At 31.7% G+C, this 22,478-nt stretch overlaps 1 protein-coding gene across 5 annotated transcripts in view; it reads right to left on the bottom strand.

Annotated features, from left to right (window-relative positions):
• Positions 1-22,478, bottom strand: part of LOC129968520 (pregnancy zone protein-like) — a 137,535-nt gene that overhangs the window by 107,774 nt on the left and 7,283 nt on the right. For 3 of the 5 annotated variants that reach the window (XM_056082495.1, XM_056082498.1, XM_056082496.1), the window contains exon 1: positions 12,568-12,811. The exons of 1 other annotated variant lie outside the window; for it this stretch is intronic. In XM_056082495.1, coding sequence (XP_055938470.1) covers positions 12,568-12,638 — 71 coding nt within the window. In that variant the 5' untranslated portion in view covers positions 12,639-12,811. Of the gene's footprint in view, positions 1-12,567; positions 12,812-22,478 lie in introns of those variants that run through there. One more of the 5 variants, XM_056082497.1, reaches the window with a different exon arrangement.

The raw sequence follows: 22,478 nt of genomic DNA, 5'->3' as shown, positions 1-22,478 counted from the left end.
AATACGGCGAACATGAATAACGCCCTGATCAGCGAATCCTTCTAAAATTTTCGAAGTGTTGAACAATTCAGGCTTAGAAATAACTCCTCGAACAGAATTCAGAGTTTTGTGGGGTGTTACAGATATTGGAATGTCAAGTAATGTTTTTGCAATAAGAAAAGATTTTGTTTGCGTCGAAGACAAAGTTTCAATCAAGAAATCACCCGATTTTAATTTTTAATTGATTTTGGTTCCCCACCAATGCCTGTAATACCTTTGTAGATTGCAAAAGGTGAAAGAGAAGAAATGTTTCTCGATTTATCAAAGGACAGAATTAAAAATCTTACAAATTTACTAAGACAATCTATGCTGCTACTTTCCAGATTAGAATTTCCGACACCAGAAAAATTTTGAAAAGACCCCATGCAAAGAAATGACAAAATTCGGACCCTGACGGCACCGCCCACTACGGAGCCCAACAAGGGAAGGCAGCCACCGGCTCTGGACATCCCCAGCCTCGGCACTCACCTTGATGCTAGCCAAGGCCTATACGCTCAGAGTCACTCCAGGAACATTGACCACCCTTAACGCCAAGCCCCAGAGAATGACTCTTTCGCTTGATCCCTAGCAGACTAACCAAGTGGTTAGGATACCAGCCGATTGGTACACCGGGGATCACAGTGCACCACCCATCTAAAGGGTCGCCACGCACGGCCAACACGTGGGGTTTTTTGGCTGTCCATGAGAAGCAAGAAACAAACAGAGCGGCAACAGCTTCTCATGGAGAGCTCCCTCGCTTGCCGTCGAGGGATGGAAGGATCAAGCAAATAGCAGAAGGCGTAGAGGAGGAGAATCATGAAGGGAGTGATGATTCCTAGGTACCTCGGGATTGGGACACCCGTACTCACCTATAGTAGGTGAGCCCCTGAGGGGCAACATGCCAGAAATGAATATCTAAAAAATTCGACAAAGGATTAAACGATATATTCAGTAAAAATATTAAATGCATGCGAAATGTTAAAATTTCGTAGTTATTGTACTCCAAATCCATTATCCAAAATCCACAATTTGGGGGGGGGGGGGTAAGGAATAACACCTTTATCAGAAAGTATGCCAGAAAGTCTTGGGAAGATAGGCAGCAGACAATTTCGGAGATAATCAGACAGTAACAATGCTAATTAGAAACAGTGAATCGAATTCATTCATTGGTTGTATTTTTTTAACTTTCTCTTATACAAAATACATGAAGAGAGTTTGGTAATCATTAAATAATTAGGCATTGAAATATTGATAGTTGTGCACGTTTCGGATCTCTCCGATTCCAAGAAAAACAGTTTTGTCTTTTGACCTGTGAACTCAAAAATGGAATGTTAAACAGATTCGATATATGTTGTTGTTGTTTTTTTGGATAAAGTATGTCTGAGGAGAGTCTGTGTTCATGGAACACGATGTAATCGAAAATCACAATGAGTTAATGTATGAAATCAAGTTTACTGGTTTATCCCCAAAATTATAGACACATAAAATTTTAGATCCAATCTTACAAAATATGTCTTTGATATTTATTGATTGTGTATTACTATTTATGTAAATGGAATGGGAAGTTGGTCAAAAGGAAAAGAAACCGTTTCTAAATGCATGCGCAACATTTTTCGCTATCTTCAAAATACAATATACTCCCGAGTATCCGGTTCGTGACTATCCGGCTTCCGTACTACCTTACCTAGTTTTCTTTCATCGTAATTAAATGAGGAAGGCAAAGCGTTGCATTGGTAACATTGCTTATGTTTGCTGCATTTAAGTTAGACATTGCAGAATTTATGTTAAAATGTGAACAATTTATATCCTTTAACTTACTTTTTCTCTAATAAATTCTTGAAGCGTGCAGTGCAGTATATAAACATAATTAAATTACCAGAACAGAGCCTTCTATTTTAATTCGACACGTTATCGGCGACTGCTTCTCTGATTTACCTGGCCACGGCTTGAGATAAATGGAGGGCTTAGTACACAATAAGAGGTAAGAAAATACGTATTATAACAGTGAGATTTGGTATAAAATCTTTGTCTTCTGGGCAGAGAAAGGAGTTCATTGAACTTCGGCCTATTCAACATTTCTATTATCCTGCCAGCCCTTCCGCCACATTAGACCGGATGATCGGTCGTGTACTTTAATTGAAAATTCTACTATTCACGCATCAGGATTCCTTTATGTAGTCTTAAGAGCTAAGCATTTTATATAGAAAAAGGCATCAATAACAAAAATTATGAGGGAAACAGCGGATCATAAGGACCACTCAAAGAAAATTTAATAAAAAAAATGTATATTATATACAGAGAGAAGTTAGACATTTTGCGACTCCATGCAGTGCCTATTTATGAGGACTTTTTTTTAATTAGAGGATCGATTGAATATCACACATTTTTAACATGTTAATGTTTTATTTTTAGTGAATCTTATTTTTGTGAAAATGTATTTGCCTTCATCCCTTAGGATTCTAGACTGCGCGGTATTCACGTAATAAAGCATGCGGGAAATATATTTCATTAAGTGTTAATATTATTCCAATGCTACATCTCACTATTCACTCATTTGATAACTAAGAAAATAAAGTGTAATCAATTTACTCACAATCTTAAGCATCTGCCTAGTTGAAATACGTTACTGATTTATACGTTAGAGCGAACTACAAACGATGAAAGTAGGAACGAACTGTAAGCAATAAGTATTTTTTTTCTATGCGTAGTTTAAATCAAATGATTATGGCTGCACTTCACATAACATCTCATTTTTATAATGATTTTTTACAAAAATTTAATTATTTCCTTTAATATGAGTCACACAAAAAAACAAAAGGAAATGGATTTAAACATAAATAGTATTTAGCGTACAAATGGATAAATCTTGCTTGTACAATAAATCACAATATTAGAGATATTTTCGTATTAGTTCGCATCATTATCATATTAGTTACTTAGTTTGTAACAATTGTTTTATTAAGTTGGATGCAAATTTGCTGGCTGAAATTCTCCATACTTTTATTCTGAATGACTGCTTATAAGAATCTTATCAGCCGTTCGGTCATTTTAATTAAATCTAGGAAACAGGCGTAAACGTCATACGTAAACGTTATAAATTCAGTTTCAGATATCGGCGTTAACGTTGAGTCCAAATTTCTCAAATGTTCTGCTAACTTTGTTTCATTTCGATTTTCTGAAGTTGCCTTGAGTTCTCATCTAAAGTTTCATAGCCTTCTGATGATAACTTAGAATCTACTCTTCTTCCTCGCTGTCAACTGTAAGCGCCCAAGAAGGATCGGAAGCGAATCATCTGGAGTTTTGCTTTTCAAAACATCTTCGACTACAAATTCTTGAGTCCTTATATCATTTATCCGAGACTCTTGCCTTAAAAATTCGTCTTGAACTTTGGCATCGTTTCCTAAATTGAAATTAGTTTTCAGTTATATGGCCGGTTCCATTCGATTTCGACATGTAATACCCGATTCAAATTTAAAAGGCAAATGTAGTGAGTATTTAAACCAAGTAAAGAAGTGAGAGATGAAACTTTCACGATTTTCCTAAATTAATTAAGCTAAATAATAATAGAGGATTCACAATTTTATCCTTATTTGTAGCAGTTGCAAACAACAGGTCAAAAGTCATACGAAACAACCACTTGTAGGTTCCCAAATACGGAAATGAGCAGAAGAACGATAAAAAGCAGTTATATCAACTAACTCTCGGTGAATTCTTGAATGTTGAGGTTGAAATATTGGGTTTTCTAATAGGATATTTTCCATCAATGATTCCAGAAATAATAGGTGGCTCCTAAGAAATAAGATCCTTATTTTTCGTATTAACCCATTCAGTTTGATTAAAATTGAGCGAATATTTTGATAAATAATAGTTCAAAATTTCAGTGGGAATGTAGGAAATTTCTTAGTTGGAAAAAGTAAGGGAATTATTTTTAGTCCAATTGCAAAATGGTTGAATATATAAAAAGATTTTACAAAATGGCTGAGCTCATTAGCTAAAATGCTTCGAATCTGTTTTTCAAAATAAATATTGAAATTTTTAAAAAAATTAGCTTTTTTTCATCCATTTTCTCGAATTTTCCAACTTAATGATATCCTTAAGTTGGCCAATATCCTTACGTTGGTGGAAATCTAAAGATTAAACTAGTACTTTTCAAAGCATGGGTTAGTACATCCTGAGGAGTGTCACAAGATAATATACAATTTTCAGAATTTTATTAATATTTTTAATTCATTTTTATAAGTCAGAACATTTTTTTTGCGTAACAATTCACTTCCACCGCAGTTGTATCCAAAAGGATAGTATCTCTTCATTTACATGCAATCAGGTCTCATTCAATGGCTCTGAGTGAAAGGCTGCACATAAAAATAATCTAATAGCATTGTTTTAAGAAAACACTTCAAAATCAAACCAAACAACATGACATCATGTCAGAGAATTTTATTCCTTTTCGTGCAAAGCTGGGATATTCGGCTTTGACTTTCATAAAGGATCCTTAATTCATAAAGTGAGAAAATGATTTGAGATCAACAGGCTTATCCATCCAACAATTACTATTTTTATTAAAAAAATCAGTCAATCCTATTTGACCTAAAACTTATTTATTTTATCTAAGTTGCTCAAAAACGGTTGATTATTTTGTGAACAGCCTGCTGGTTGGAACTTATTGAAAAACTGTGGATTCAATGAGAACTCCAATAAACAGAAACAAAAAAAGCTTGTGTTTCTCTTATAAAGAAAGCTAATGGAAAACTTCATTTTTTCGTCCCTTCAAATCAGAATAGGACATTTCATTGCATCGATGGTCTTCTAAGATTTTTTGAACCTGTAAAAATAGTAAAACATTCATTTTTTATGTTTCTATTGCCTTTCGTTTTGCTTCATTTTCATTTTCTAATGAAGCATACAGAAAAAAAAGGAGTGCAGCCAGAGTCTACCTGTATTAAAGGCACACGGGCAAACATCAAAACAGTGCCTCTTTTTAAAAAAATACAATTCGCATAACCTCCCCCCTCCCCTCCCCTTTCTCTGAAACTTCACTCCAGGGAGCACCGAGATTAAAATTTCAATGAACTCTAAATAACAGTACACAAATCCTTTCTGAACTCGTGCGATTTACATTTATCGGCGCCGACAATCATTTCTAAAGCGTTAATTTAATTGCTGAAATAATTTTTTGATCCTCGGAAAACATAAGTTGCTACATCAATCAGGGATTAAATGAGGAAAAAAAACCAATTCTCTCATACAAATAAATATTACTGTTTGAACTCCATTCCCTGCATTTGAATGCATGAGCAAAATAAAAAAGTTATACAACTAATTAATGTTTTAGGACCTCATATTTAACTGTTAAAAGGGTCAATCGGAATGAGTTTTTTTAATTATATGAGCCTAAAAAATTATTTATTTGAACCATTTATGAAATTACCTTCGTATTCTATGGCGGATTTTAAAATGAATATTGAAGCTACATTAATATCTATCTGCAGCAACTCATTTGTCACAGAAGTGAAAGCTGATTACCGCACATGCTTCCATCCTGAAAACTGGTAAAAATTGCCATTTTGTAAAATGCAGAAATACATATAATTGAAAATTAAAAGCACAGTCATAGCTACTAATTTATTATTCATATATAAAAAAATACTTAGCATTTCAATTACGATTCCAAAATATAATGATTATACACCCCTAATAATACGGGGAAAAAACTGAGATTCATAAGCAAGAAAATATCCAAAAGAGTTAGCGAAAAAATATTTTTTTATATAAAGAAATGTTAACCCCTGCAGAAGTATATGATTCAATGGTTATTATAGTAATTACATTAGTTCGAAAGTACTGACTGAAATTTTACTAAACCTGCTCAGAAAATCTGATACAAAACATTTAAACAAGGCTCAAATACTAAAAAAAATCGAAAATTGTTTGCGCGAAAGTTTAATACTCTAGAAAAATGCCAAAGCAACATGAGCTCACACACGCCTAAATATAATAATGAAAAAATGATATACTTTATCTATTGAAATAAATATTGAGAATTTGAGACTGATTTTATTAATACTCTACTAAATAAGTAAAATTATTTTCGTTCTCTTTGAAGATATTAATATTTATTTTATTCCTGATTTGTTATCCATGCATTCTGTCTGTGTGAATATGGATACTGTGCCAGTTTATCTGCACATGTAACCTTGCGGAGGGTTAAACATGATGATCCCCCATGCATTCTAAAAAAATAGCTCCCCTCCGTGCGCTTCTATCGAGTGCCAAATCTTTGAAAAATTCCTCGACTATTGAAGTTTTGCTTGATAGATCTACTCTAACAATGGAGTTATTTTCTTTTGAGGAACTTGGCTGAAGTTCATCCGCAGGTCGGGAAGAAATGACTTGTGTTCACTCTCACTTGACTGGAATAACGTCGGTCTTTAAAAAGAGTAAAAGAAAAGGTATTTTTATCTGAAATGCTGTAAACTGATTTCTCAGTTTTGCGGCCCCTGGTGATGGTGTCCAGGGCCCATGTCTTTCATGCCCCATCCTATTTATGCCACTGAATGCAGTTGTCAAATAATTCAGCGTTTCACATTCAAAATATTAACAAAACTACAGATTTCATATCGTTCGGAATCCAAAAAAAAAAAAAAAAATCAGTATTTGGTATTATGTTTATCACTTGGTCTATGTACTTGATTACTCAAAAACGTCAACAGCTACATGTACGAAACTTCACGCAGGTCTTTGTCCAAACCTTAGATTTCTATCCAATTTTGATTTTAGATTTTTATCAAATCCATCCACGAGAATTCTATCCGAACGTATTCATGTGTTAACAATAATAAAAAAACACTTAGAGGAAGTAAACTTTTTAATATCACAGTCTTATAAATATACATTCAAAGGCGGATTTTGCATTCTTAGATAATAGGCATGATGAAGTCATTGATAAACTAGTCCATTTATTTTTAGGGGTTTTTTTTATTTAATCAACATTTTAATTATTTATCTTAGGCTCATTTTTTAGGAAACGAGTACACGTGTAAGAAAAAGTAAAACAGATATAATTTTGAATCCTGCCTTTTTTGAATTCCTCTCCAGAAGATATTTTAGAATCTTCAATCCTAATGGGAATAATTTTTTTTAAAAAATGAATGAAATTCGAAAGATAATTTTACATAATTGAAAAGTTAAATTTTTAAGTGTAAGAAAGAGAAAAAATAGTCTCTATGCACTGTTCTGCTCCAAAGTGATGGCGGAAAATGTTAAATCATTTGACTCTGGTTCGCTTCCTGTAGCGGCCTTAGGAATTCTTTTATAGCGCAATCAATCCTCCCAGTTTCTAAGAAACATAAGCATCAAATTTTGTTCGTAAACTGTCAACGTGTGTGAAATGGTTCAAACAAACAAATGAGCATTCAGTTATATATATATTACTGCTTACAAGCTTTTCCGTGTTTGTATACAATATCAAGTAAGCAAATGCTTTGTATTTATAAATATTGTATCAATAAAAGGAATAATTCGAATCGAAGCATGGCCAAGTATACTTGACGGAACATTCATCATATCCTACTATTTTACAATTCACAGAATTTCCATGAATCATTCATTTGCCTAGTTAGCTGTCTGCTTTGCCCAGTCCGTATCCGTGTGCATGTGTGTTTGCACGAAAAATGCGAACTCGGTGCCTGAGTAGCGCAATTGAAATACAGTGTGCGATTTTTTCATCGAAATTGGAAGTCGGGTCAAATGTGGGAATCTGTCAAAAGGAAACATTCCTGCGATACGGATAACATAAAATCCGAAATATTCTGTAAATGAAAGGCGAGGGGGAGGGTGGAAATCTCGCAGGTTATTTGCTTCAGTATAACAATAAAAAATGAAACATCCAAGAAAAACATCCATAATGCCGATAGATTTAAGTTGAAAATTCATCTTATATTATCTTCATATAATTCATTTAATTATCTCGTATTCATCTGTCTTCAAAACACGTTTCGAAAGCTTTCGCTGAATCGACCAGAAAATGTGGAAAGATGAATGAAAAAAGAGGTGCGCTATTTGCGTCGGGAGGGACGAGGCAGAAATATTATGAAACTTGATAGAGTGGAAAAAAGTCATCAACACCATTTTTTTTTTAGATTTAAGATTAGATAACGCGTATTATCGCGGATTCCAAACTTTCTTCAAGTGTTTTAGATGAATCGATAGTAAATTTTTAAAGTGAGCGTGAATCATTTGAATATGAAAAAGTGCCTGCAAATTTAATAACAAAGGATTTCTCAAAGAAGGTTTCCGGAATTCCTTTCTAATACAATTAAATACAATGCGTACGGGTCATCATTTTATGAGTCTTTTTGAGTACAATAGAGAGGAGAGAAAGAATCGTGTCCTAGACATAATGCAACGTTTCTTCATTTCCTGAAATACTTTTATCACATTGAAACTTTTTTTTTCACCAGAAGTTCAAATGAGACGTTTTTCAAAACGCAGATAAAACTAAGAATATACACTGTTATTCTCTGTATTCGACAAAGCAGAATCTCGTACAAACATAACCTCGAGATGAATCATTGGGGGGAAAGTGGAAAAAAAAAGGACAGCTGAGAAAATGACAGATCGAATTCCGTTGAACCTTTCCACCGGCTTCAGCTAAAGACCCGTTTTCGTAAGCAACATAAGCCTTCGCCTCTTGCCAATGATGGCGAACTGACAGAAAGCATTGTAATACTGTTTAGATTCGAAAATGAAAGCTAACGGGCTCACAATGAAAACTGATTCAAATATAAAAAAAGAGAATTCTTAACCTAAAAATGACATTAAACATATATATTTAATTCGTTACAATTTTAAAAAGAGATAAATATTCAATAAAGAAGTAATAACCAATTTTAATTATTAAAGATATAAAAACTGAAACTTCTTATAGTTTTAAAAATAAAATTTCTAACTTAATTTTTATGATTCATTTTAAAATCTTTAACAAATAAGTACCATTGATAAACTAACCGCGTATATAATTTGAACATTAAAACTTAAACATTTCTACTTATAAAAAAGGAGAAAGTGTCAGTCATTTGCACTCTACAGGTCAAGCTATTTGAGTTTAAGCTAATAAATATGGCAGAAATATACTTCGCAGGATGAGAATGTGCATCTCTGAATGACTTTTTTGAAATTTTAATTGAAAACTGAACGAAATTTTGATGTTTCTCCACGATAATTTCCGAAAATATTATTTCATAAAAATGATTTCCACGTCATTTTAAAATGTAAAAAATTGTTTTTTCATTTATACTACTTTATTTTCTTTGCTTGATATTTTACATTTATTTTGCATAATTTTTAAAAATATTTTTATTGTTTTTACAAAATTTAGACTGTTTTCATGGGTACATTATTTTACCGTGTTTCGTGTCCAGCATTTAATTATGGTTTTTCTTCTATTGTTAAAAGCCTAGGAATGAAAATATTATTTATATTTTTACATCATTTGGCAGTGCCAAAGTGAATTTTGTTTTCCAAATCTTGTTTTATTAAATTTTGTGTGTAATCTCTAAACAATGCTATACAGTTTACTAAAATATAAATCTAGCTTGGTGAAAAATTGTATTTAATATTCCTTCAACTCTTTATTCAGTTGCTTCAATCCAGCTAACATGCGTATACATGTAATATACAGGGTGTCCCTAAATTCATATGCTAAACTTTAAGGTTTGTTAAAATACATGTAAAGAAGCATTTTTGTATAGAAGTACAGAATTAGGAAAATCGAGGCAAAAAAATAAGAAATGCTGCGGAAATGAAAAAAAAAAAAATCTTCATTTACATAATATATTTAGAACAGACGATATATAGAAATATAGTTTTGTAACTTAAATAAAGATAAATTTTTTTGGGAACGAAATATGTTGAATACATGGCGGTTAGTTCCTTATCAAATTACTTTGTATTATCAAATCGTCAGCCAAAAGTTTTTGCTGAATTTGGAGGAATTGAAATACTACCAATATACCATGGGAGACAAAAGCGGCACTTAGCAATACAGTTTACAAATAACGCACTCAAAATGTTTGAAAGGATGGTATTTTTTATTGCTCAGCAATAAAATCCTCGATTCAATTACCTGCATCAAAAATTGCTCCTTAAACCAACGGAAAATTTCTTACGTCTTTTAATTTTAACTTTTGATTAACTGAAATAAATTCGTATTATAAACGGTATTTTAAAGTGCAGGTAAAGCACTTTTAAAGAACAAGATAAATTTATTTGTATTTCTGTCTGTAAGACATCGTTTGTTTGCATTTCTAGGAATGCCATAATAGAACAGAAAGATGTGTCAATTTTAAAGATCCGCCGTTGACCATTAAACTTGTGGTTTCTCAAGGATAAAAAATTCCAAGTATCAAAGACTTTGAAAGGTAAAACCCACTTTAAAAAAATCTAAACCAATGTTTAATTTTAATTACTTGATTTTATTAAATGTCTTTTTAAATAAAATTAAGTTTAAATGTCTTTTTTAAAAGTACGCTTTTATTAGTATCCTAGAAATATTTTTATTATTATCTTAACTTTAGTCTTTCACTAAAATTTCATGTTATAAATATTTAGTCTGCCATTTAGTCATCCGTCTTCTGAAATTCGCTTTAATTATCCTAATTATTTGATAATTTATTCAATTATTTCATTTACAAAATTTCAAATATCGAAAATATCGTGTAGTAAATGAAAAATCAGTTATAAAATCCCATTTTTACACACATGAAACAAATAAAGCTTGAATAAGAGAGTGCTATTACGTACTTTTGCGATTATTTGCCCTAATTTTCATTTCATATTTTCTAATCAAAAAAAAGTGAGACAACCTACTGAAGAACGTCTCTTCAATCCTCTTTCGCAATATTGCATAAAAATGAAGGAAGGGAAAAACAAGGATTATAAAAAAAAAATTAAGAAAATTTTTATCTGTATTTATATACAATAGGCCAAATACTTGGGAAATTGAATTTTAAATTGAATAATGTTAATTCTGAAAGTTTAATTATATACTGCTAAGAAATTGGGGTCCTTCTGGGTCAAAATTCTCCAGGAACCTTGAATTCCTATAGAAATAAAATGGAATGGTTGTGCTAGGCAAGGAATTTTTAATTTGTTTCCTTTATCTGGTTTGCGTTTCTTTTCTTTTCTATTCTTCATATAAAGGTTAGCAGTAAAATGGAGGCAGTTACCTGTACCTATCTTCGTCATTTTGAATTGATGTGACGCAGAATGAAGTGAGTTTCACTTTCAGGTACCAGCCTTTAACATGTCCTCAGTTATTTCTCAAGTTGTCTGAAATGATTATTATAAAACATTGACTGCACACTGAGTGGATCTATATCCGAAAAGAGTGACAGAGCGCTCATCTAACGCCATTACATTTCATCATGAGGTACCTAATTCAGAAAATAGCTCATTTTCATAAGACGGTCGTAATATTTGAAATGATCGCTTAAAAAATGACTCGATAATGAATGTTATGTCAATATAAAGATATATAAAAGGATTCACAAGCATGAAAGAAATTTCTGAAAAAAATATCTTTCGCATTGACTTGGTATTTGAAAAGGGAGTGGAGTTTGCAATGGAAATTTCAGAATTCTTTTTTAACCGCCTTATGCTAACTGGTTCCCTGTGCACCACACTCGGTTGGAAACCTGATCCTTTTACTAGCGATTATACTCTGACTTATAAAGTGGATGAACTCGGGCTCAATTTTATCGATCTAACTCGACAGACAAGAACGCAGCCAAATTTTCTGCGAAAATAATTCGCCAAAAATTTAATAATACAGTTTTGGTATAAGGGCGCAAACTAAATCTAATTCGCCTTTATTGTTCATTTTTCGTACTCTTGGATAGCAAGACGTGATGATTCTCGGGTTCAGGCCCAAATCGTAGGAAATCTCGCAATCGACATTTTTTTTTTTTTTTTTGAATAAGCAGAATTTTTATTTATTGTTTCCAATCCAGAAATGATTTCAAACGAATGCGTGTTATATGAGTCGACTTCAATTTTTATATTCAAGTAATACCAAAACAATATTTTTATTTTGCTGCACCTCGAAACTTTAACTAATTGTTTGAACTCAACAAACATTTTTTTTTTATTATAATTTTGATTTTGATTATTTTTCTTTATGTCAAGATGGCAAAACTGCTGATTTTAATGCTTTCACATATTTCTATTTAATTTGATTTGGTTCATGTTTATAAAAATAGGATTTTATGCTGGAATTTTCCTTCTTCTGTAAAATTCTCCTCGATAGCAGTGCTTTGTTTTCAGAAATATGTTCTCAAAAAATTGCTTGATTTAAATAAATTGGATTCACTACGATGACGCCATCTACTTATAAATTTTAGAAAAGAACTGATTCTTAGATTCCCCAATATTTGTAAAAATGAGTAATACTGTAAAGATTAAAGAATAGAACTTAAAATAAGTCATCCATCACAATAGAGAATTCAATGACATTTTCTTAGATTTAAAAAAAACAACCGTGAAATGACTCACCTTTCGGCACTGAAAGATCCAACAACGCAGAGCGCGCTTAGACAAATGACCGAAATACCAGAAACTCTCATCCCAGTTTTGTTCTTAAGACAAAATGCACTCAGCAGGTGTCACCTCTAAACCCATGTGGATGATACCAAAGTATTAGATTGTTATTTTTTTGCAGCCAATGAATTGATTTTTCAGACTTTGTGATTTCGACCACTTTCATAAATGGCTGCGCGATGTTTATAAAGCATTCAGAGGCTTTGGGATACGGTTATCGGTTCGTCCATCGACGATGGTCAAGGTCCGGAGGTTGAGCGATAAGGAGACCACTTGCTGCGCATACTTGAGGCAACGGCAGCGTGAGAAATGGTTCGGAACAGAAAGCAAAAATGGGAGCATTTACTTGGTGAGATGTTAAGAAGAAGCAATAGGATGTTCATTATAATATTAAATTGATTGTAAATGGAGTGTTTATTTGTTCTAGGAAGCTTTTAATTATTTTAACATTTATGGAATTTTTCTTATTGGGTCTAGACTTTTGTGCTCATCTTTCATCAGTCATTCAGTTCTGGAGGATTCTTAAGAAATTTGATATTTTTTAAAGTCTCAGAAGTTTATAAAGGAAGAAGTTTAGAATATTTTACTAAGAAATTAGCTTGACATTTGGAATATCACATATTTAGAGATATTTAAGAATTTTTTGACTTTATGTTTGGACTTTTATAATTATTTAATTCTTTGGAAATACAGTTCTTGAAAGAGTTCTGAAACATTCAACGTTGTTTACGTCATAACAAGTATCTGAACATCATATATGTATATAGTAAAGTAACTATGCTGTATTTAACGAGACAGTTACATTGCCCCTAGCGATGAAATAAAATAGTTACAAAAAATGGAGGAATAAAAGAGATCGATTTAAACAACTATTTCGAGAAATGTATGCTATATCATAATAAAAGCACAGGAAAAGGTTTCATGAAGTTATATGCAAAAATGACGGAGATGTATGCGATTAAAATTAGGACTTGAAAAATGGTTTTACTATGATAGAGATTACATTTTTTAACTGGGCTTTTTGACCAATTTCCTTTCTTTTTTTTTTTAGATATAAAGAAAGTTTCTTATTTCGGCACTACGAGTGCTGTAACCTGTCTCAAGAAATTCAGTGCGTCAATTTATTATAAACAAGGAGACGCTGTTCCGAATCTAATGGGTATGAAAATACTTCACTGACCACCTTAAGTAGGCATATATAGATAATATCGTTTCCTGTGCTTGGAATATGTATGCATTCCATATGCTTGGATCATATGAATATTCACAAACAAAATTGAAGCATTTATTATTATAACTGAACGAATTTTCAATGCTATGAATTCAGTTATACTTCCTTTTCACTCAGAAACTCAGAATATATATATATATATATATATATATATATATAGTAATAAAAACCAAGTTAATAGGAAAAAAAGTATCAAAATTAAACCAAATAAAATTTTATTGTTATTTTATGATATTGTAATTTTGTTTATTAGTGGTCGCATTCTTCTAATTTATTGTTGTCTTTTCTTTTCTGTAAAAATAGTGTATCTCTTAGGCCTAATTTCAGGGGATTTTCAGGTCATGAGGAATCAATAGTTGGACTTTTTAGTCTGTATTGATCACAGAAAAAACCCCCCTTTTTTAAAAAATCCCTGCCTGAGTGTGACCTTGAGAAAGTCTTCAGGCCGGATTCTTATTTTATTTGGTTTCATTTTCATACTTTTTTCCCTATTAACTTGGTTTTTATTACTATGGTTTTGATTCGTCTGTGTTTTAGTAATAGCTGCATTTGAGCTCTCTAAATACATTGGTGCTTTTTCTGTTCTTTTTTTAGTTTTTAGTTTGAATCAAAAATAATTTTTTAGTTGCGATTCCGAAATAATTTAGTTTTGTTTCCAAAATATTTTTAATTTTAGATTGTTTTAATTATAGATTTTAATTACCCAATGCTAACATTTTTGGTTACTTACATAAATCTTTTGAAAGAATCTGCACTATCTGCTCTATACTTCTGAATATAACTGTGAAATGAATATGTTCATCAAACGTTAAGAAATTTTTGATATCAAATAAGTTCGTTTTTGTTATATTTCTTCAAGCAATTTCACTGATCATCTCTAAATCGTTTTCTTTATACTTCTTTTATACGTTTATACTTTTCTTTATTTATTTTATACTTCCACTAATATAAAATTCATTTAGGACCAAGAAATGAATAGTTTAAAATAATCGGTCGAAAACAGGTTTAAAAAAACTACTTAAAAAACGATGTACTTAAAACTATAAGCAAATACAAAAAAAATATATAACTAACATAAATACAATTTAATTACAAAAGCATGCAATTAACCTAAAAATAATTTAAATCATTGAAAACAGGTTAAAAAAAACTACTTAAAAAATGATGTACTTAAAACTATAAGCATATACAAAAAATATATAATTAACATAAATACAATTTACTTACAAAAGCATGCAATTAACCTAAAAATAATTTAAATCATCCGTTGATAATGGTTGTCATGTCAACAGTCAGAACACAATGCGCATGCGTGAATTTTCTTCGCCAGTTACGGTAACGCAAATGCGTGAATTTTTCTACGCCAGTTGGGGTAACGCTATGCAGATTATACATTTTTAATTTCCTTTATTCTGTGTTATTTTAATTCAAAAGTACTTCAGAAGGAATCTGAAACATGGATTAATTAACAATGTTTAATTTTACATGTATAAAACATTAAGAAAATAAACAGAATCGTTTGAAATAATCCGCCGAAAAATGTTAACCCTAGCCTTATTACTGTTGGGAGAAAAAAAAAACTGAAGCCTTACTCGTTTGGCGGTGGGGGAAATGGAAGATTTTTTTGGCGGAAAAGTTGGCGGTGGGGAAATGGAAGATTTTTTTGGCGGGAAAGTTAGTTTTTAATTAATAATTAAAATTCTAATTGAAATTTCAAAAAAAGGGACCCCAGGTGCATATTCCCGACCTCTAAGGTATACATGTACCAAATTTGATAGCTGTATGTCAAATGACCTGGCCTGTAGAGCGAAAACACACACACACACACAATGAGCTTTATTATAAGTATATAGATATATAGATATATATAATATTGAAATAGCCCCTAAATATTCTTTTACATATATCTCCGCTTATTTTGAACTGATTTGTCTAAAATTTGGTATCTGGGTATTTATCTAGAAATGTGTTCTTTACATGAATGCATATTTTTAAAGATCGCCTATTTCCCAATAGAGCAATATATTTTACCTGAATTCAGCTACTATGAGTATCCAGATACCTTTTGAACAGACTACACATTTATACTTACGTAACAAACTCAACGTCAAATTCTTAACATTCTGAGATGGTTTGACTGATACAGTATATTTTTAAAATGCATAAATAATAAATCAGGCTAATGAATATAAGGCCTCATTTTTAAGAGTGAAATATCATACTCATAATATATTATAATACACTCATGGAAAAAGTGTTCAAAGGAGTAAAAGTGGCACCGAAAAATGAAAAATAAACAACAACAAAAAAATGCACAGACTGTCTCCAAAGCAGAAGACGAGATATGAAAAGTAATAGCCTCATATAAGAAGAAAAGGGGGGAAAGACATGCCTTCTGCAGCACTGGCACTTTTTTTTTCAGTAGGTGAAATATTTTAAATTAAAAACGCTTATTATTTTAATAAAAGTTTAAATGAAGAATTTTTATTAAGGGGACAGTGGACTTTGAAATAAGCAAAAGTGGAAGAAAACGTACCATTTTATTTTTATCGTTTCATATATGTTTATATTCTAACTAAAAGAGTGCTATAAAATGTATTGTTCAGTAAAATAAATATTTGGCTAGGAGGAAAAAAAGTACATCTTAATGACTTTTCTCAAAATTGTTTCAATATTCTAAATTTATACATCTTTGAAATGTTCTAGGTGTCTTCATTTTTGAAGAAATGAAATGAAATTGATAATGAAGATTTTGGTTAAACAGTAAAATAAAATAGGGTATGCATTTTGTGGTTCGAATTTTTTAGCTAGCTAAAAGTCAATTTTAGTTCAGAAAATATATATATATATATATATATATATATATATATATATATATATATATATATATATATATATATATATAATTCCTATGAGAATTCAGCAAGAGTGCATAAAAATATTTCTAAAAAGTTAGCATTGAATTGCTAACAAAATTGTTATTGTTACAAAATCACTCATAGTTTTGTTACAAATAAATTTACGTTGGGTCATAAGAAAAAAATAATAGTGGAAAATGAAAAATTCAACCGCCTCGAATATTTTGAAATTTTTAAAAATGACATATATTTTAAATTGTTTTTTTAAATATATATAATTTAAATGTTTCGTTTCAAAATGTCTTTTAAAGGAATTTTGATGCATTTATATTTTATATATTTATTTCATATTTCAGTATATTTATTTCACGTATTTATATTTTAATACATATGCATAAAAAATTCTATAACCCTAAATGAATCATTCCTCAAAGTGTCCGCTGCTCCCTTCAGGAGTCAATCAGATGATGTATTTTAATCGGACAGAAGCGAAATTCTTCAACTAGTCTCCATCGAGTGCGAAGTGATCGGCTTCCCGCAGATGCAATTCGGAAACAAAAACGATGCAATTGAAATGAGAAGGAATCAAATTTGGAAATGAAACGATGGTGTCTTTTTTTATGTAAATACGTTAAAATTTACACTGTTCATGGACCTTCTGATGACTTCCGAATCATCTCACTGAAACATCCAATCCTCAAGAACGTCAATAGACGTGAGACGCCGGGAGAGTCTTCTTCAATTGTACTGCATTTGACGTCACCTGAGATTTCCAGCATGCCCCTTCGAATTCAGCATGTCGATTTTGATTGTGATTAATGATGTTGGATTCAGTGTTATTTATCTAAAGAACTCCAAATGAGAATCGACTGACAGTGACAGTATTCATTTTATAACTACTCTCCGGAAACCAGTCAGTGTTTGCTTTAATGGTCACTTCGAGGAAACTTTATCAGTCCCTTCCCCGTGTCATCACTCAATTTTTTATCAAACGATTCCCCGTGAGGCCCATTGAATGGCCTAAAATAATAAAATACTGAATTGTGTAAATCAATTAATTTTGATGGCAGAAAGGTGAACTTTTTTGTTTAACATCTTAATCAGTCGAGACTATATTATCAATTGTAAGGAATAGAACTGAAATAAAAATTTAGATTTCACAGCAGTGCAGTTGATTGAAACGAGTTGATGCATTTTTTTCAATTAAACATATATACCTATCTCCAACAATTTAGAAATCATGCCTATCTCTCATTGTTGATTGGAAGCCATGATTGGAAGGAGCACCGGAAAGGAAACCGAAAAAATACAATGCGTGGGGCGATTAATCTTTGTTACGCAACTGTAGGAGTCTTTTAACTGGCAATAATTCATGAGAAAAATGCTCTCCAACTCTCCAGAAAAATCTCAACGCAATACTTTCTGAGTTGTCCTTTCTTTATAATGAAAATCAGATGGCAGAGAATCATCCACATTTATTGGCAACCATCCATTTTACTGTGGACTAAAATTCGACTTTTTATTTAAAGGTTTGCCACCTTTCCGTGGAGGTGATGCTTGTATTTTAGAATTCGAATAGACTTTTCTCCTCGTTTATCTTCACTTAAGTGGAACGAACACATGAAAGTCATTGTTGTTTTATCTCCTCGCTCATAAAACTATACTGTGGCGTGGAAACCTTTATGACATAACAGTTTATTGGTTCGTTGCCGAACTGTTATTCGCCATTTTTGTTAGCACCTCTAATGACATTTTTATTATAAAAAATAATCTTTATGTCTCTTTTTGCCTGTCTCTCCTCTCCATTGCTTCAAGGTTTACGAGCGCTTGATAGAGACTGCAACAACCGTTTGTTTCGAAGTCAAGCAGCAAGACTGCTAAAGAATTTGACGGCGGGATAGGAATTTCACAACTTCCACCACAGTATGAGGGAAGGGATGACTTGTTAATTCACAAACTGGATGGAAATAACATAATACAAATGAAGAAAATGGGTATCTAATTTCGGCCTACTTGCATACTTAAACATCAATTTATGAATTTTTATTTCATTGGAGAGAACACCTCATTAATTAATTTGAATATTTTTAAAGTTTTCATTTAAAAAGAATCTTTCCCAAAATATGGTATACAATACAATACAAAAAAAATTTTTTTAGCCGAATTTACAAACAATTGCAGTACCACTTCAGTAGAGTAAAATAAGAAATTTTGTTCATAAACATAATTCAAAATATAATGAAATTTTTCAATGTGAAATTTAGCCTTTAATTCCGTAATTTTAGTAAAAAAAAATAGGTGTTTCTATGGAATAATTTTAAACAAAAATGTTTTGAACAGAGATATTTTTATACCAGGCCATTAGAAATGAAATCTCAAAATCACTGAACAATCTGTTGTGCGATTCCAAGGTGTGTTTTTTTTGGGGGGGGAGGAGAGGGAGGCAGAAATATCATCTTAACTGTCTGAGCATATGACAATGAATAAGGAGTTCAAATCAGAAAAAAAATTATTAAGAATTTATTACTCTAGTCATTTCAGTTAGGGGTCGAGTATATCTATTCAAAGATTTTCCTCTACCGCAAGTTGAAATGTAGTTTTTAGGTATGAAAAAAGTTAAATTAAAATGAGGTATTTATTGAATTTTTCTTCGTTTATTCAAAAATCAAGCATTCCGTTTTTAAAATGGTCTGCATAAAAGTGGTAGAGCATGCGAGTCTCTATAAGTAATTGCATACTTTGCTGCAGAAGTAAAATTCTGGTTCTTATTAAAGTTCCATTGTCTTTTCAATTTTCAAATAAAAAAAACTTTTTCTATTACAATTTAAATGAAATTATTTAAATAAAAAATGCCTACAGAAATATTTATTTTATATGCAAATACCATGTTGAAGCACCAATACCAAAGAGCTAGTAAGGGGCGGGGGTGAATTTCGAGACGACACTTTAGCTGCTTTCTATTTAATTCACTACATTTAAAATTATGAGATCCATACTAAAATATCTTGGATGTAACTTCTAAACGAGACATTGAATCTATGAAATATGCTGAAGCAGTACCAGATACAGTTAACAAATTTTCGACTTGAATCGGAAAAAGGAGAAGGGAATATATGAAATTCTGATACATGAAATTTGCATTCGCTAGATATTTCAAACAGATATTAAGTGTATACCAAAAAATATCAGTACATATGAAAAAATATAAGAAAACATTTTCCTGTCTTTGGAAATTCAAATCCAAAATGAAAATCCGTAATAAAGAAATTCCCATGAAGTAGCTTTACACGGAATGACTCTTCTGAAGTAACCAACATTGAGCAACAGGATTACTTTGCATATCAATTAGCATCTTACTTATTTTAACACTTTAATGAATATAATGAGAGAAAATGTACTACATATTTGTTTTTATCGCTTATTTGCCCCAAGAACTACAGATTCATTACGTTCTTGATGACAGATTCTTTTAGCCCCGCGTAATTTAAAATCAGTTGTAGGACTTTTCCAGTCATTCTGGAAGTACATAGTATGCATAAAAAATATAATAATTAAATATCTACACTAGTTGACAGTCGCCATGGATGGATCACAAATGGTTATAAGGCGCATAAAAAATAAGCTTGGTTAGATGCAAAGTAAAATAAAACAATTTCAGAATACTAGGACATTACAAAAACGATCATTTATTGTGTTCTGAAATCTTGAGTTTGAAATGTGTCCAAGCTACAAAATGGTCATTTTTGAACCATTTAAAAATTTTTAAAAATAGGAATTTTACATTTTAATGATATTTAATTTTCAAGACTAGCATATTTTTGCTTCAAAATGAATGGGAACATCTCGCATTCTGAAATATTTTTTATATAAATTTATGAATCTCTAAACAAGATTTAGAAATGATGGTGTTATAGTATTATGAGATATAGCCATTAAAAAATATATTTTATGGTGATGACACTACCGTGCTATACTTGTTTCAAATTCGCATTTTTTTTCAGCATCTTTCTTCGTTTTCAAGACAGATATCTTAACAACGAACTTTGCCTCCAGATGATGCTATAAGCAATTTACAATGTAGCGCTTAGCGACTTTTCTATACATGGACACCACTTTTATGAGTATAGTTGTAGGAGTTCTGAAATGAAAGTAGAAAGCCCACGATTTAAGAGGGAACATTGTTTATATGCATGCAGATCTTTACGGTTAATCAAAATCTTAGTTAAAGTTAAGATTTACTTAGTTACTATTTGAAACTCTATCTTAGGAAAGAATTCATCAATACTTTGCTTCTTTTGTTTGTTTATTAAATTTGAAATTGAAAAATAATGAACAGACAAGCGCAATTACACCTATCAAAAAGTAATAATTTCAAACGTTTATGAAAGAACCTGAGACGGTTCGATTATTTTACCTTTTCTCTCAAGTTCTAATTGAAACCAGTCTCACTGACTTGCATTAACAGATTATGAAATTCTTATGATTCGTAGCACAATAAAAAAAAACGAATATGAATTTTAAGCATCCATTTTTCTATCCTCTCCCCGCTCCCCCAAAAAAGATTTAAAAAAAAAATTGCGATGACAAAACATTATGTCCAAATTTACCAAGTTTCATTTATATAATAAATTGTGAATGCAGAGAGATGTGCATTTCAAGGATGAGAAGGCGCCGCATGAGTATTCTATTTCTCTTGTTGGTTAATGGTCTTGTCTCTGATGAAAGGACGTATTTCTTTGAGAGAGTTCCCAGCATCAGACGCCCTTAGTTCTGTCGATTATGCGTTTCGCAGTACCCGTCCTGTTATTCATGGTGGTTCGATCATTCAAACGTACTATATATCCTAAAACTAGGTCATTATGATCCAAGAAGTTGCCTTTTATAGCTGATGCGACTCACTACACTCTAATACGCATATAGATGACCGAACCGTTGATAGATTCGATTCAAAATTGATGCAAATCAACAGTACTGGCTAAATGCTATCTTCTTAGTTCTTTCCGTTTGCAAGTTACCATGTGCACGTGAAAGATCCTATAAAATGGTCGATTCTCTGGTACATTAAAAGAAAGGTCCACAAGATTAATATTCGATAAATGCGGACAATCTTCGGACAATGCGGAATTTTGTTACGTGTGAAGGAAGTGATGCAATAAGTTTATTTAAAATGAAAGCGGTAACTTTTAACTCTCTTTGCGGGGGGATTACGAGAATCCACAGCTCCACGTGTGAGGCCGAGATTGGTATTTCCTAGTCCTGTAATCAGATATTTTGCCTCTTTTCGGGGAAGATTTGGATTTTTAAAGCAGCTCCCATTTGCTCTGGAGTTCTTGTTTTGACACGTAGTGTCTTTAAGTTTGCGATCGCGGTAGGCAGAGACACGTTAAGATTTTTCTATTCTTGCATTCTGTAAAGCCATACTGACCCTGAAAGCAAGATCTTTTTTGCAGAGTTGTGGCAATGTTGAGTTTCTGCCCGATTTGAATGACCATTAAAAATTGGACGGGAAACACGGCATTAAATTTCCCTGATGATTACTTTCAAGCATACTCAAATGATGTCTTCCTATACAAAACTGAGGAGAGAAAGGAGGCTTACAGGCAGATTCTATATGTTTGTTAAAAAGGTAGTTTTTGCACGGATTTGATTAAAATACTAATTGAGCTAACTCAGCTGAGGGTTCATCTTCTGGCAGAGAAAACATTTATGAAGCAGGCTATTTCTGGGGCATTTAACGGAATGTCTAGATAAATGTGTGGATGCGAATTGAGTTATTT

This window comes from Argiope bruennichi, chromosome 5, assembly GCF_947563725.1.
Source record: "Argiope bruennichi chromosome 5, qqArgBrue1.1, whole genome shotgun sequence".
Taxonomy (NCBI): domain Eukaryota; kingdom Metazoa; phylum Arthropoda; class Arachnida; order Araneae; family Araneidae; genus Argiope; species Argiope bruennichi.
The sequence above is the reverse complement of the archived record's forward strand: the minus strand, read 5'-3'. Positions and strand labels throughout refer to the sequence as shown.